The following is a 15513-nucleotide window of genomic DNA, read 5'->3' as shown; positions in this document are numbered from 1 at the left end:
GGTTATTTATCCACAATGCAACATAATGTTAAAATTCAAAGCCTCTATAGTTAAAAGAGCATTGTTTTCACTGTCTTCCAGTGTACAAAAAAGTACTTTTCTTCCTTGGAATTACATAGAAGAAATAGATTTGGCTTAAAATCATCTCACTTCATAGTTGACAACAGTAGCTACATATAAGAAGAAAATAATATAATCCACCCAGAAGACTTCCTGCTTGTTAATCTATTCCAACAGTAGTATAAAAGCAGGAAGAGGACTAACAGTTCAAAAAGATACAGGGAGACTTGAAAAGGGCAATACTTCTACAAGTATTGACAATAAGGAACCCTAAAACTCTGTGCCCAAAACTCTACTTTACTGTTTTGGATGCAAGACAGGTAATAGCAAAATGCAAGTTATATGGACTGCATGATCCAGGAATCCTGGAAATTTTCTTAATCTTTCATCCGTATACTGCCAGAAAAATAAAAACAAAACAAGTGCTTGAAATAGCAGGAAGTCAAAGGGAGTGGAAGATAGAGGATGGATCCCTGCTTGTCAGACTTTTCTTTGCCAGGCTAAACAAGCCCAACTCTTACAGTCACCAGGTGCTCCAGCCCTTGGACCACCTTGCTGTTCCTCAGCTGAACTTGCTCCAACATGTCCTTGTCTTTCTTATTTCCTGGAAGCCCAAAGCTACACAAGCAGGAGGGCTGAATAGGGGAGAACAGCACATAAGCTTCAGGAAGGAAAGAGGGCATGGCAGAAGGGAAGAAACACTGTGCCGGGCATGACATGTTGACATAATTGATAAAGAGAAAACTACTCCTGCACAGTGTACAGTAATTTTAGTCACTTTTTTCTGTTCATTGTCATGAACGGAACTCAAAGCTGCAAACACTAAATAAAGTGTTGCAATTTTCTAGTGGTGGTTGCTATGAGGCATAAACATCAGGGCACTAAAACAGATAAACGTCTCACATTTGTTTCAGTTTGGCAGCTACAAAACCACTATTACTCCAGGTATTTATCAGTTTTATATACTTCTGCTTATCCCAGACAGGAACACTATTTTTTTTTTTGTTAACGATACTGGTAACTTATAAATGACTTTATTTTGCTCAGAGACCAATAATTCTGGTGAAGTTCATGACAGTAGTCCCTGGATAGGTTCCCTCTCTAATGGAAAAAGATACAGCTTTTGTTTTCTTCTTTCTGGTATTTCCTGTGCATCTGAAGCTTTTCTACTTTCATTACAGCTGAAGAAAGAAAACACATTTCCTTCAGTATTTTTAACTCAAGAACTTTACAGGAATATCATGCGCTGAAAATGAGAGACAAAGTATTTTATTTCTTCTTTGTCTCATTTTCATTGATTTGTTCAATATTTAAAATTATACAAATAATCTTGTTAGTGACTTGAAAGATAATTCAAGGCTGGTTAAAAAGGTTGAGTTATTAGAGCCATATTGCATTCTGAAACTAAGAGATCAATGGGTCTCTCAAAGCAACCACCCAGAAATGTCATGTTCTCAAAACTTTAGGAAACTCTTGAAAATCCAGTGAGTAGCTTGCATCACTGCAGGAAGTAAGAAATACGAGTTGCACAAAGAAAAGGTACAGTGGTAATGAATGAAACCTTCGAGACATCCCTGTCTGTAAAGGAATGAAGCACAGTGGTAGTCAAACTGGGCACAAAACTATTCTGTAAGAACAGTTCAGAAACAAACAGTGGTTTTCAAGGATGAAGAAATTCAGAGCCACAAAGCTGACACAGAAATTTAACTGAGGGCAGTGTTTGTGTGACAACTCCAAACGGTCTTGCTGCATTTCCTCATCAAAAAGGAAATATCTGATTACTAAGGGCTTTCTAAGTCTCCAAGCTTACAGAACATTTTTGTTGAATCAAAGCAGGACTATAAATTCAACCTCACTAAATTTAGTGAAAAAACATAGCTGATCATACATGGCAATTTCAGAATCACTCTCGAGGGGTAATTTGTCCCAATTAGCTCATAAACAACACAAAAGAGTAAAAACAATGAGATGGAAACATATTAAGCATAAATCAATGAAAATGAATTGAGCCTTTTTTTCCAGATGCCAATAGTGTATCAGCACTAAAATCAGTGTTAGACTCTGTTCTTTTCAGCTGAATGTCATCTAAAAAATGTTCAGATGTGGAGAAGCATTCAAGAGAATTTTCTTTAATTCCCACCTCCTTTTCCAGAGCATGAAAGTTACAGCTATGCATCTTTTATCTAGCTGATTGAGACAAAACCTGGTGGTCTTCTGCAGGACACTGATGGAATTAAAGCCTTTATTAGAAGCTGTGTTTTCTTGACAGCTAAAAGCTGGTCTGATCTTTTTGACTTTGAAGACCAGAAGTACAGCAACCTTCATAACAGTATGTTCAATGGGACACCTAAAATAAAATTATACAAAAGGTATTAATTCTTATTTAAAAATCTGACACGAAAACAATTCCTGTTCTCACAGTGCAACATATTCCCAAAATGTTTTCCCATTGGTAGCTTTGGTCTGAGCTGCAGTCAAAAAATGCCAACACATTATTTCACTTCATAACAACAATGGACAACTTCAAAGACTATGCGATTCCTTTAATATGCTTTCTACAGAGGAATGTGTTTTGGAAACTTGCTAATAAGAATTATTGCCTTTAAGATCTGTAGAGATTGATCAAGTTATCACTAATATACTTTTTTTTTTTTTTTAGTACAATGAGGGGCCTTCACGGGAACAAAGATCAACTGCTTATGTTGTTTTTTGAAACTCTTCATGTCTGGCCATATCAGTCACTGTCCCTTTATCTTCTTCTTTAATAAGCCTCTCTGTGCAGTCAGCTGTACGGCATTCAAGAGACTTCTGCAAAACCACAACAAAAGTAAAAATTAAGGTCAGCACACTTACATGCCTTCTTTCACTGCATTTTTGCCTACTATTGCACAAAGATCTTAGCAGTGATGCACTACTACAATATTTAGTCTCCATAAATAAGTAACAGTGTCTGGGTATTTTTGCAGTTTTGCTATCCATGCTATCAGAAATGCAAATAACTTGCTCTTTGATCAAACATTTGTGGGCCAAAGGCTCTCTTCATTAAGTTCCCCTCTGCAAACACAGAATCACAGAATGAGCAAGTTTGGAAGGGACCACGGTGCTTCATGTGGTCCAAATTCCCTGCTCAAGCAGGGCCATCCTACAGCACATTGCACAGGATTGTGTTCAGACAGTTCTTGAATATCTCCAGTAAAGGAGACTCCACATCCTCTCTCGGTAATCTGTTCCAGTGCGTGGTCACCCGCACAGTAAAGTTCTTCCTAATATTCAAGTGGAATTGCCTGTGCATTAGTTTTTGCCTGTTGCCTCTTGTCCTATTGCTGGGCACCACCAAAAAGAGCCTGGCTCCATCTTCTTTACACCCTCCCTTCAGATGCTTATAGACTTTGATGAGGTCCCCTCTCGGTTGTCTCTTCTCGAGGCTGAACAGGCCTAACTCTCTCAGCCTACCAAATGGTCCATACTAATTTCAAAGAAGCAGCAGCCCTTTCCCATCTGCTTGTTTCTATCCACAGTTTTTGCCAAAATGAGAATAATTGTGTAGACAATTCCCTTCTTTAAAATTTCCAGACTACATAAATGGCTCAGTTGTGTATGAGATATTCAGGAATTGAAATTTGTATGTGCATTGAATCTGTATTACTCCAGGATTTCTTTGGCTCAGCTTTGCAACAGCTTTCCCAGAAGTGCCATCAGTAGCCCCACCACCCCTGAGAGTCATTCCCCTGAGAATTCCTGGAAATTCTTCCTTGTTGGCCTCAATTGGTAAACATTAATTTATAAGCTGTCCAAACATCTCAAGTATTTTCTCCATATATTGGATGAGCCAGTGAAAGTCCTTTTTACTTCAAAATGCACTGTCAGAAGTCTGACTCTGTCAAACTTGGTGGCACAGGTAAAAGAAGTGTTAACCAGGTTTGGGGATTCTGAGGATTTCTAAATTAAATATAAATGCTTATCAGCACTTGCCTCAAGTTCAGAAATGGTCATGACTTGTACTTCATAATTCTGTGCCTGTAGGAAGCACACAAGCTAGAACTTGTGTCCATCCTGCAGATATATGAGCAGAATTTTGTCATTAAAAATGTATTAACTACCAATAAGCTAAGGTTTTGTTAAATATGTAAATATTTCAGGCCACCAGATAATAAAATAGTGGCATCTCTATTAAGATTGATATCAATACAGAACACAAAAAATACAAGGCATTCTTGGCAGGCATTTGGTGTATTTTGTGAAGAAATACAAAATAATTTAAAATATATGCTTTAAATTAGGTAAAAATTTCTGTTTGGAAGATACAAAGGAATCTTTTAGATGAAGATATAGCCATTTAGTTAATCTTATCCTAGAGACACACTTAATACCAGAAAAAAACAGATGAGAGATAATGTAAGATGTCATTATTTTCAAATATAAGTAAGAAAAACTTTTTAAGCACTTCTCCAAATTTCTACCAGTATCTTTTTTTTTCTTTCTGCAAGACTCATGCCTTTCTTTATTGCACGTGAAGCTGCAGGACATGTTTTTGATACTTAACTCCCCACAATTAGAAGAAAACACAAAGAATTAATGGCTTTGATTCTCCTTTAAACATTCCTCAGTTTGAACCAGAATTATTCTCTTACAGTCTAAAAGGCATATGGCTATAATCAGGATCATTCTTTGAAATATCATTTGTTTGTATTTCCTTTCACTTATAATCAGTCAGGCAGTCTGTGGAAGTATATAATTTCCATTAGTGGACACTAAAATTTCCCATACAGCTTCCAATGCAGACTAACATTCAGTGGTCAGGAAGCCAGCCTGCATGTTTAGTTTCACTTCTGTGACAGATATCTTGCACAATCCTAAGAAACAGAATTCCAGCTTTCCCAATTAAGTCAAAAGAGTTTGCTCCAGGTCCTATGGCAAAAGCCATTTCTGTTTCTAAGGCAAACCTTTATTAAGATACAATGGATAGGAAGGATCACCACCAGTCCATTCTCCTCCTCAGTTACCGAGTAATTCTTCTGGCCCACTGTTGTTCTTTTCCAAACTGTTCTTGTCACTCTCTCTAGGTAAAGCTACATCACAGCCATCACTGTGATCAAAGTTGTGCCAACACAGATGAGCTCCCATGCAGGGAAGAGCCAGCAGACGTACAGTCCAAGCCGAACAGAGCTCGGCAAACACCAGACACCCACTTCCTCAAGCAAGCTATTTGCTAATACTGGACTCAGTGCTGCCACAATGCTCACAGCTCATGAGGAATTAAAGGTTGTATAGCTTTAGGTACTCTCTGCAGTTCAAATAGCTCCTCAGGTGGAAAGTCTCTCTCTGCAGCAGCCATCCACTAGAAATCCCAAAAAATGCAGACCCTCAGCGTCAGTTGCTACCTCATTTTCTTCACCAAATGCCTTGCAGATTGAATTTGTTTAAAGTCTCATTCATACCTCAGACAGAGAAAGCCTCTTCTGCTTTCATCCACCCACCTCTAGATACCGCAGCCCAAATACCTATTTTAAGACTATCCCCATTCTAACTCATTTTTGGTACCCAGCATTTCCAAAAGATTGAGTAAATAACTCTAATACAATACACACATATCAGTGCCACAATGGCTTTCAAAAAATGAATAGACACATAAATTTTCAGTAGTTTTATTGAAAAATGCCTCTTTCATTTCAGAAATAAATAATATAAGGCAGTGAAAATCACAATTTGCAGTTAAAATATAAAAGCAGCAATTCTATATCCATAGTCTTGCAAACAATTTCCAACTGCTTTTGATAACTAAGAAACACTGTATTCTGAAAAAAAAATCCATACTAAATATACAACATAAACATGCAATTCCATCTCTGCAGGATTGACTGCAATTTGGCATAAATGTAACTGTGTCTACAAACAAGGAGATTTCAGGCATTATTAAACTGTATCCAGTTGATACAATGATTTCAGCTACTTAATGTTTGTGGTGTTTAGAGGAGATGTATAAGAGCAGTATATGCTCTGCAGATTGTAACTCAGAATAGAAGAAAATGACAATGGCATTGGAAGGAGAGGGAAATTATTGTTTCTTTTTTAACTAGATAATGCAAACCTGTGATCTGACTGAACTGAAAACATGCATTTGAAAAAGAAGAAAAATGCAGAGCTAAAGCAGACAGTCCTTAGAAAATTTGCAGCAGCTCTGTGGTTATTTTTGGTTTGGTTTTTTGGTTTTCATTTTTTTTAATTTATTTGTTTTTACATTATTTTAATGAAAAGGCAGAACTGGTATAACTGAATGCACACATTAACCTGTATGCAACCACTACAAGCAACAGTATTTTACAAGCATTTCCAGAGCAACATGAAGTCTCTAGGTACACACATTGCTATCACCACATAAGCAAGATACATAACAGGGTTGCGTCTGATATGAAAAGACCAGAAAGATATATTGCAAAAGGAATGATGCACTCTCCCTGCATGTATCTGCAAATGCAAGTACAGCAAAAAAAACAAAAAACCAAAAAAAACCAACAACAAAAAACCACCAACCAAAAAAACCAAAACAAGACACAGATCTTTTACGGTTTTGTTTTTGCTTTTCCTGACAGTGATCTTTTCCACCGCATATGCTCAGGGTATTCTGGTGAATGCATTTCAACTCCATAGTCCTCATACTCGTCCTCTCTCCTTTCTGACTCCATAGGTACTATAAAGGGTTCACCTTCAGGTTGATAGGGTCCACTTTCAGGCACGTATGGTTCTGGTTGAAAATAGTTGTCCGATTGAACATAATAGTTATCGCATGTCTTTGAATCCACATATGCAATGAAAGTTAGCTTTTATATATAATGTTAGTTCAATCTTATTTTCATATAATAAATACATAAATTAGTAGTTCACTGGGGGTATTTTTCAGTTTTGCTGATGAATGCCTTTTGGTAGTAAAATAATAAAAGGTTTAAAATTCAACTTGAAAGGCTTCATATTTATAATACATAAAACATTGCAGAAAGAGTCTTAAATTATGCAAGGGACAAATTATGGTAAAATTATTAAAAACAAAACAAAACCAAAGCAAATAAAATTATTATTTTACAGCTACTTTAGTAAATCCAAGCACTGGACTTCATTTTAAACTGCATAATTAGTAGAAGACATGGAGCAGGTAAAATGAAGAGATGGGTTTGGCATATACTAATTTTCTCTGAGGATGGGAAAGTAAGTGTAGACATAACTATCACCAGCGGCAATATACAGTACATGTCATTTTCTCGTGCTGTTCCTCGTAACATACCGAGTTACAGCTGGTGCTTCAGGAACACCAAAAACTACAGCAAAACAGAAGAAAAATAATTATAAAACTTTGATATTTATAACTGCAGTTACAGATCCAACAAGATTACATATGAGAAAAGGCACATGCCCCGATTCAGACATGTTGGTAATAAGCAACAGACAGGTAGGTTTCATAAGTTGTCAAAGATGTTATTCCGGCCTATAGCAAGCAGCAGCAGGCTTTTATGCAAAAGTATCATGTAGAGTTGTTAACAGATTTTAGTGGATACAGTCCCATACAAATCATTTACAAGCCACAATTAGTTTACTATTTACATAAGTTATTTCTCATTTTTCAGGTTAAATCCATCTCTCTACTAATGGCATTACCTTTACTGGTTAGTAGTTTTACAAGCCTCCTTCGTCACTGAGGCTTTTGATGGTCTAGGTCTTTTTTAAAAAAGAAAGACTGTCTGTTTTATTGTTGAAATGCAATAGGCTTATGAATTGACATCACTGTCCTTTATCTCATTCACGAGTTGTGTTAGTAAAAGTATCTCCCCGTTTTATGAGGTCAACATGGTTCAAAAACCATATCCATGGTGAAATATCCATACAGACTCATTTTCTAATAAGCACGTGCGCAAACATCTCAGAAACAGGATTTTCATGTATTCAAACTGTAAGCAGCACTGGCGACTTAGAAAATGTGTTAGCCGAAACCTGAAACAGGTCAAAGATGATGTTAGTCTTTTAAAAAGTCCATCTGATGTGCAAAAAAATACTTTCATCCAATTAAATACATAACAGTTAAGTCATAAGCATATATTTATATATGTATACATAGCTGCTTACTAGAAAGGAAAACACTGCTGAATCACAGGCAGAATTTTCTTTATTTTTCATTTAAATAAGAATTTCTTGTGAGATCTGCAGAACCACTTGGCTCTTTAACCAGCATCACTGAGTCTGCAAGTGTGTACATATATATATATATATATCTTTTCTATTTTTTTTACTTTTCATGGGTACATGCACAATATGCTAACAGCAAACCATATCAAATAGTAGTATCACATACATTAATTTTGAGATCTGGCAAGGCATACATATTAATTTGTTAACAATACCGTGGTCCTGCAGGATCCCTATGTTAAACTATATTAGAATCTTTCCAGTCAGAAATTGCTGGCCGCTGTGACCCTTCATTTTGATTCCAGAAGCAGCCTACTGTTTTGAGCTACATCACAGAGTGGAAGGCTTATATGACCCAGGGCTAATCAGAGATTCCATGGTGTTTAATTTGGTAGATATTGTAGGACAGTGGTGCTTTTCGGTTGTCTGCATTGTTATCACCAAATGGATTTCCTTTGCGGAAAATTTTTATTTCAGGAATCAATTTTGTATAAATAATCCTGACATTGCTCAAAAAGAGACACATGGAAATTGCCAAACACCGCATTCCTTTTATTTTTCAAGAGAAACATGGAGAATTCAACCTTGTTCTGAAGACGATTGGGAGGAGTGGTGATAGAGGGAGGGAAAAAAGAAGAGAAGAAAATCACTTAAAATCAGTTAAATCCTAGGATCAACATTATTAACTAGTTTGGTTTTTTTTAATAAAACCATTTCCTTTTCAAAGGAAACCATACATAAATAACATCAAGTAAACCTGTATCAAAGTCTAAATGGCTGCTCATATACCTGACATTACAACAAGACAGGCCTGCTCACTGCAACCATCTCCTCCTGATTCAGTATGTTCAGGTTAGCAGGACTGTCTCATGTAAAGCAGCTCAATATGAACAGCCATGTCTTCGAAGGCTATCTAAGGCAAGGTTAAGGATAAGTTGTTCATAACCTACCTGGGAATCCTTGGCCATTGTAAGGAATGCTAGCACACTGGGATGAATCACAATATCCTGGTGGCCCTGGGGGACCTCGAATACCCGCATTTCCAGGACGACCTGGCGGCCCTGGTGGTCCTCGTGATCCTGTGGAGCCTGGTGGACCAGTTCTAGATTCTCCTTGTGGACCTAATTTTAGAATGGAGAGGTTGGGAGGTTGTTTTCTCTGAGAGCCAGCTTGATAAAACAGCTAACATTACTGGTGCCTAGACTACAAAGCCTAGGCTATGTCTTTAGTGAAAAAAACTTGCACTTTGTTGCTGTATGGTGGTCAACTGAAAGAAAAACAAAAGAACACTAGAAATGTGACTCATCATTAGTTGCTTCCTTGTGTGTGGCTTATTTAAGGATTCATTCATAGAATATGATTTAGTAAGGTTTGAGCCAACTAAGAAACATCAATGTATTCTCTGGTTTATTTCCTCTTTGTGTAAGATATGATGGTCTCAAGGGAAACTACTAGATTAGACAAGCACACTGGATTTCAATTAAAATACAGGAGTATATTAATTCTGCTACCCCGTAGCCCCAGGATAGATGAGGTAATGTTTTTCTTGGAACCAGTCTTATTATGGTTAGCAGAAAAGTAAAGCGTCAAGTAACTGTGGCTACAATTTGCTGCAAGCATCTTATGGATCCTGTAATGAAAAGTCATTTTAGCCTAGTAAACTATGAGCAGGAACAAATGATGCAGCTGATTTAAGGCAAGGCATCAATGAACAAAATTGCATGATAAAAGACCAAAACCAATAGTCCAATCATCTGCCTCTATCATCTGGTAACTCTGCATGTAGGAGTATTTTGTAGTTCAGCAACCAACAACTAAAAAATGGAATTAGACACTGCAAAAGTATTATTTGATAACACTTATGAAAAATATCCGTCAAACATTTGGACAATGTGTTTTCATGAAAAATATTTTCACACAAGCAAGCATGCCAAATGAGGAAATTGCAAGACAAAGACAAATATCTGTTAGCCACATCCAAATATCTTCCTAAATTCCCAATTTTTTAGGGGTTTCCAGTAAGCTCTTATACTTGTCAAACACATAAAGTGGACAGAGTATAGCATGTTCATTTACCATATGTAGTCTGGTTCCTTATGAAGAAATGTTGCCCTTTTCTCCTAATTTTCTGTAATCTGATTAAACAAAAAATATTTACCAGGTGGTCCCGGCAAACCTCTTGGTCCTTGAGATCCAGTCCCTCTTTCACCTTTCTCTCCAGGCATTCCTACCGAATAATAAAAAGGCAGTAAAAACCAAAGAAAGGAAACCACATCAACAAATATTTCTGCATGCTCTCTTGTTGACATTAATATTTAGTTCCTATTATTTAATGTAACAAGACTAGTTAAACTCTATGTTCTACAGATGTCCACATGTGTATCTGGGGAAAAAAAATTGGATATAAATACACTAACCTAAAAATAAAGTAAGATGAAGAGGTAATTTAGTATGAATAAACTTTTTTAAACATAGAAAAGAATTTGAGATACTAAAAACACCACAGAACCTTATTATTTTAATCTACAAACAGGAAGGCACTTCAAGCTTGCATACTTCTGCTATAAAATATGCTTACACTTTCTTAGGAACAGTTATAATGAAATAAGTTTAAGAAATTCAGAAATGCATTCTTCCTCGATATATTCCTAGTCTTTATTTTAAAGTATACTAAAATATATGCTAGAAAACATAGCTCTGAGTCTATCCTACAGCAGAGTAGCTGGAATAAGCAAAGGCTACAACATAGTACAGTACAGATACTCCATATGATTGCAGTGATCCAGGACAGCCATAAAATAGCTAAATGCTCAAATTCAGTTCACAGTTGCTTCCCTCCCTCAGAGTACTGCAAAGAACCAAGGATGTAGACCTAATTCTTTCAACTCTGACATTTTATTCTTGGTAATGACTCATTCTCTCTCTTAATCAATGTTATATTTTGCAGAGTTGTGTTACTCCAAACAGCCTTTCAACATACAGCTGTTTAGCGCCAGAAGAGTTCTGAGAACTTTCATTTTCCTGGGATATTATATGGAAGCATCAGACAGCAGCCAAAATGTTAGACTAATTTGTGTTTCCTGAAATCTAAGCAAGAGAGACAGAGGAAAAGCACTGATGTAATTAACCTTGCCCTCTAGAACATCAGTGTCCCTCAGGCAATCCAACTGGCCTAACAGGCTGCTGCTAGGTATGGGCTTCCTCGTCTGCCATGGTAAAGGAAGCAGACAGCTCTCCTGGCAGTCTCTGCGCTATGTCCACTGTACAGCTGCCTTGGAATTTACTCACCTCTTTCACCGGGTGGACCTTGGACCCCAGGAGGTCCTGGGAATCCTGGTCTTCCTCCAGGTCCAGGCTCTCCTCTTGTCCCAGCAGCGCCTGGGGGACCAGGTGGACCTGGTGGCCCTGGCTGGTTACGGTTTGAATAATAATCGTTCGGAATTTGATTCAGCATTTGATTGAACCGGCTCATTTGACCTTCAAAAGAAAAAAAAATGCAAAATGAGTGAAAATCTTTTATCAGAGTGGGAAGTAATAAAAAATCATCTCTCTTCATTAAGCCCTATTCTTGATCTCATTCAATAAATTAATGATGACTTAGTTCAGATGAATTAGAAAGACTTAAGATGAATGTCTGATGAGAAGGCTGAACATAAACGGAGGAGGCAGTGAGGGAGGAAAGGTAAGGGGGATTCTGGAAGCCAATAACATTAACAGAAATTTAACATAAAACTATTAAAATCACAAAATTTTTAACAATAGTCTTGTTCTCAGAGCTCTATTTAGAGTTGCTTTTACTCTGAAGAACAGAAAGGACTTGTTCCACTTCTAAAACTGGAGTATCACGTTTCTACGTACTTTCAGAGCTCTGAAGCTACCACAAACAGTATAAATTATGCCTGTGTAGAGCTAGAAGCACACAGTCTGCAAAGTTGCTTTCTTAAGCCTGTAGGATGCAAAGGCTTGTACCTATATACCTTCTGCATATGGGCAAAAAAAAGGTGTGTGAATAAAAGCAACAGCATTGTGAAACTATGCAGGAAGGAACCCTTTAATGAGGAGACATATCTAGTCCTACCTGATTAGTGTAATGTGCCAATCCTAGCATAACCCTGAAGAGATGAGCTGAACATGAAAAAAATAAGGCAGGGATGCTCAAAGAAGAGATGTTAAAAGATCTCAGATAAGATACCCGTATTCATAAGTCTAACACATTCATGAATGTAATTTCCTTTTTCTGTGATGGCTAACTAATAGACATGTTTTAAACAGCAGCCATCACAGACATTTTAAAGACATGCTGTCTTCCTCCCTGTAAACAAAGGTAATGATCCCAAAGGTATATCTATTTACTTCAGTCAGCACTTACCCTTATAATAGATACAATATTAAGAACAATTTATGGGCACATTTGCCTCTGTCCTCCTCAGCAGGTCTACTGATAGCAAAAGCACCGCTTCAGGGACAGAGAGAAAGCCTTTGTAGAGAACAATTTCCTGGGCTGTAGAGCTGCACTGTGTGGCAGTAGAGGACTGAAATTCAATTTGAAGTCCTTCTCCAAATAAATATTACTTTTACTTGGATAGCACTGCTGATTCTGTGCACAGTAGTTTCCCAACACTCATCTGTCTTTCCCTGCTAGCAAAATAACTGCAACAAGCATTGTTTTTCTCACTGATTCCCTCCTCTTGAAGATTACATGCTTAAAGAGAAAATGTATACTGATTTTACTGCAAAGATGAAGTAATTTTGGACCAGAATGACACAAGTAAAGTCACACTCCTTGTACAGAGTGTTAGACCTGCGTGTGTATTTCCAAAGATCACAGACTAGTTCATGATCAAGCTAGCCTCTAGATCTGGAAAAAATTTGCTGCTATGTTTTTTTCGGCCAAATAATTGGCATGTGACAGCTATAAGATCAGTCAAGCTCTTGCTGTGCTCTCTAGCCAGTATCTGTCACCTCAAATTTAAACCGTTGTTTTCTCTTTTTAAAACACAAAGTGGTAAATTACTTGTATGAGAAACAAAGCAAGCAACACAGTTTACCATTTATCAGTTGTTCACAAACTTGTCTTGCAACTGCTCGCATCATGTTCTGAGAAGCAATGTCACCCTAAATAATCAAAAGCAAAACAAGTGTTTTATTAGGAAGTGTCTGTGCTTTTAAAGACATAGTGCTTAATTTTAAAATTATGAGAAAAACTGACTTTCATTCAGACTTACTCTGTCGCCTTTTTCTCCCTTCATTCCAGGTGCACCCTAAAAAAAAATAAGGAAAAATAAAGCAACTGAAGGATTATGTTATTCCACCCCAACTACTGGTTTGAGACACGCAATTCTAGGAAAAAAAATTGACTCTTTCAAGAAGACAGACCCAGTCCTTCTTGAACTTTACATTTCAGAGATGCTAAAACAGGAGCCAGAAAAGACTGGAGAAACAATGATCTTTTGTCTGGGATCAAACACACTGATAGATGCATAAGAAAAAGACCAGAGGGAAAAATTCAAACTAGGGCCAAAAAACTGATGTATTCTGACACCGGGACCTCACTGTCAATTTGAAAGTTGAATTTCTGGCATCACATTTCTGTAAAGGGTCAATGGTCTTGTGTGAGTTATACAAGACTGTTTAATTTTAAGTCTTAAGACAACTCATCATTAAAGAAGGTAATCTAGGAAAAATAACACAAGTCTAGGAAGGGTAGCTGTCTCCTTGAACACATATGAAAAGGATTCTCTGTTAAGACAAAAATATTTATGCAGAGATGACACATAAGATGGAGAGAGATGCCAGTAAGTGCTTATTCTATTTAAAATGACAGCTTCCCTCTTAATTCTCAACCATTTCTAGTCTTACAAAAGTCTCATAGAAGCCTTAGCTTAAGCTGCTTTATAATTATTCACATTTGCCAACTTTTTGCTAACGGCACTTTCCATTAGCCTTCGAATAGTTTAGTGCTTGTGGGTTTTTCGGTTTTCAAGAATACTATGTAAGAAGCAAACCAGAAGGTCTGATTCTAATTTTTATATATGTAATAATAATGGCCAGTCTTCGCGAACGAAGATCTGGGGAAAGGTCTTTTACCTTTCCAGCCTGCGCAATGGATTTTTTAGGTGAGACACAGCCTGCGCTGAACTGAGCCCACTCTTTAATCCTAAGGTTCATCTGCCGGGGCCAAGCAAGCTTGGACAATGGCAGTGAGGTCCTCAGGACGTAGGTTTGTTTAGAGTGACCTTCTCATAGATGGATGGCCTCACAGGGCTAACGGGCTCCATCTGCCCGGGGGACCGAGGAATGGAACCCGGGTCGCAGCAGTGAGAGTCCTCCATGCTAACCACTAGGCCACCAGGGGTCCCTTTTATATATGTATGTGTATATGAAAAACATCAGGAATAATGATGGGTCTAGCATGAGTTCACATAGATTTTCACTTGTAGCCTAAATTACTATTTGAACTTGAAATTACTATTTGAATAAGGCATATTTCAAAGGTGAGAGATCAGTTTGGTTATCTGATGCTCTACATGGCTCTCCACATACTTACACACACATCCTAAGTATTACGGCTTTATACATTGTAGTATTTCTTTAAGGAGCCTGTTTATCACCGTTAACAAAACAAAGGCTAAGTGTGGGCTGCAGCTGTTTCTCATAACATTCCTACAGTACCCACAATTAATTTCAGCAACATGAGACACCAAATCATTCCACTGAGGTCACAGCAGACACCACTCAAACACAGTGGTACTGTTTCATAGACTTCCATCAAGGTTTTGGGCAAACAAACGTCCTTGGGGTATGTTGGGGTGTGAACTTAGTATGCTTTCTCAGCTTCTCTGCAGCAGAGTTGCACACACCTACCCCATGAGATGCCACAGAAAATATGAGACAGTTCATCCATCATTGAGTTAAGTAGTTGTCATATGGTACATTTGCATCATGAATGACAGATCGTTCAGGCAAAATTGATTGTACAGACTCAAATGACTGATTTAAAATGGTGACACCATAAATGTGCCACTGGAATAAATTATGCCACCAATGAGACAGTTACTAATAAGTACAAAATATACCCATCAAGCTGATGAATATTCTTTCCCTTCTGTCCTTTACTCTTTCATCTGTATCTTTCTTACTCTGTGAAGTCCACAGGGAAACATCTGTCTTTCAGTTTTAGCTTATTACAGCCACATGCTGAAACAGCCTATGGACTTGTAAATGCCATAACAACATAAATAAATGGTAACAACTAAAATCATCAGGAAAATATGACCTTTC

General features: G+C 37.4%; 1 protein-coding gene across 2 annotated transcripts in view; it reads right to left on the bottom strand.

Moving 5' to 3' along the window:
* Positions 1–5689: 5689 nt before the first annotated feature.
* The window catches only part of COL12A1 (collagen type XII alpha 1 chain), a 97471-nt gene continuing 87647 nt past the window's right edge, over positions 5690–15513 (bottom strand). The window contains exons 60-65 of one of the 2 annotated variants that reach the window (XM_027697165.1): positions 13458–13493; positions 13281–13347; positions 11521–11709; positions 10391–10459; positions 9183–9353; positions 5690–8040 (exon numbers count right to left, since the gene is read on the bottom strand). In XM_027697165.1, the coding sequence (XP_027552966.1) occupies positions 8030–8040; positions 9183–9353; positions 10391–10459; positions 11521–11709; positions 13281–13347; positions 13458–13493 (543 nt within the window). In that variant the 3' untranslated portion in view covers positions 5690–8029. The other variant, XM_027697170.1, reaches the window with a different exon arrangement.

This window comes from Neopelma chrysocephalum, unplaced genomic scaffold (genome assembly GCF_003984885.1).
Source record: "Neopelma chrysocephalum unplaced genomic scaffold, ASM398488v2 Primary Assembly neopelma1_23b, whole genome shotgun sequence".
Classification (NCBI taxonomy): domain Eukaryota; kingdom Metazoa; phylum Chordata; class Aves; order Passeriformes; family Pipridae; genus Neopelma; species Neopelma chrysocephalum.
This window is presented reverse-complemented; position numbering and strand designations above follow the sequence as displayed.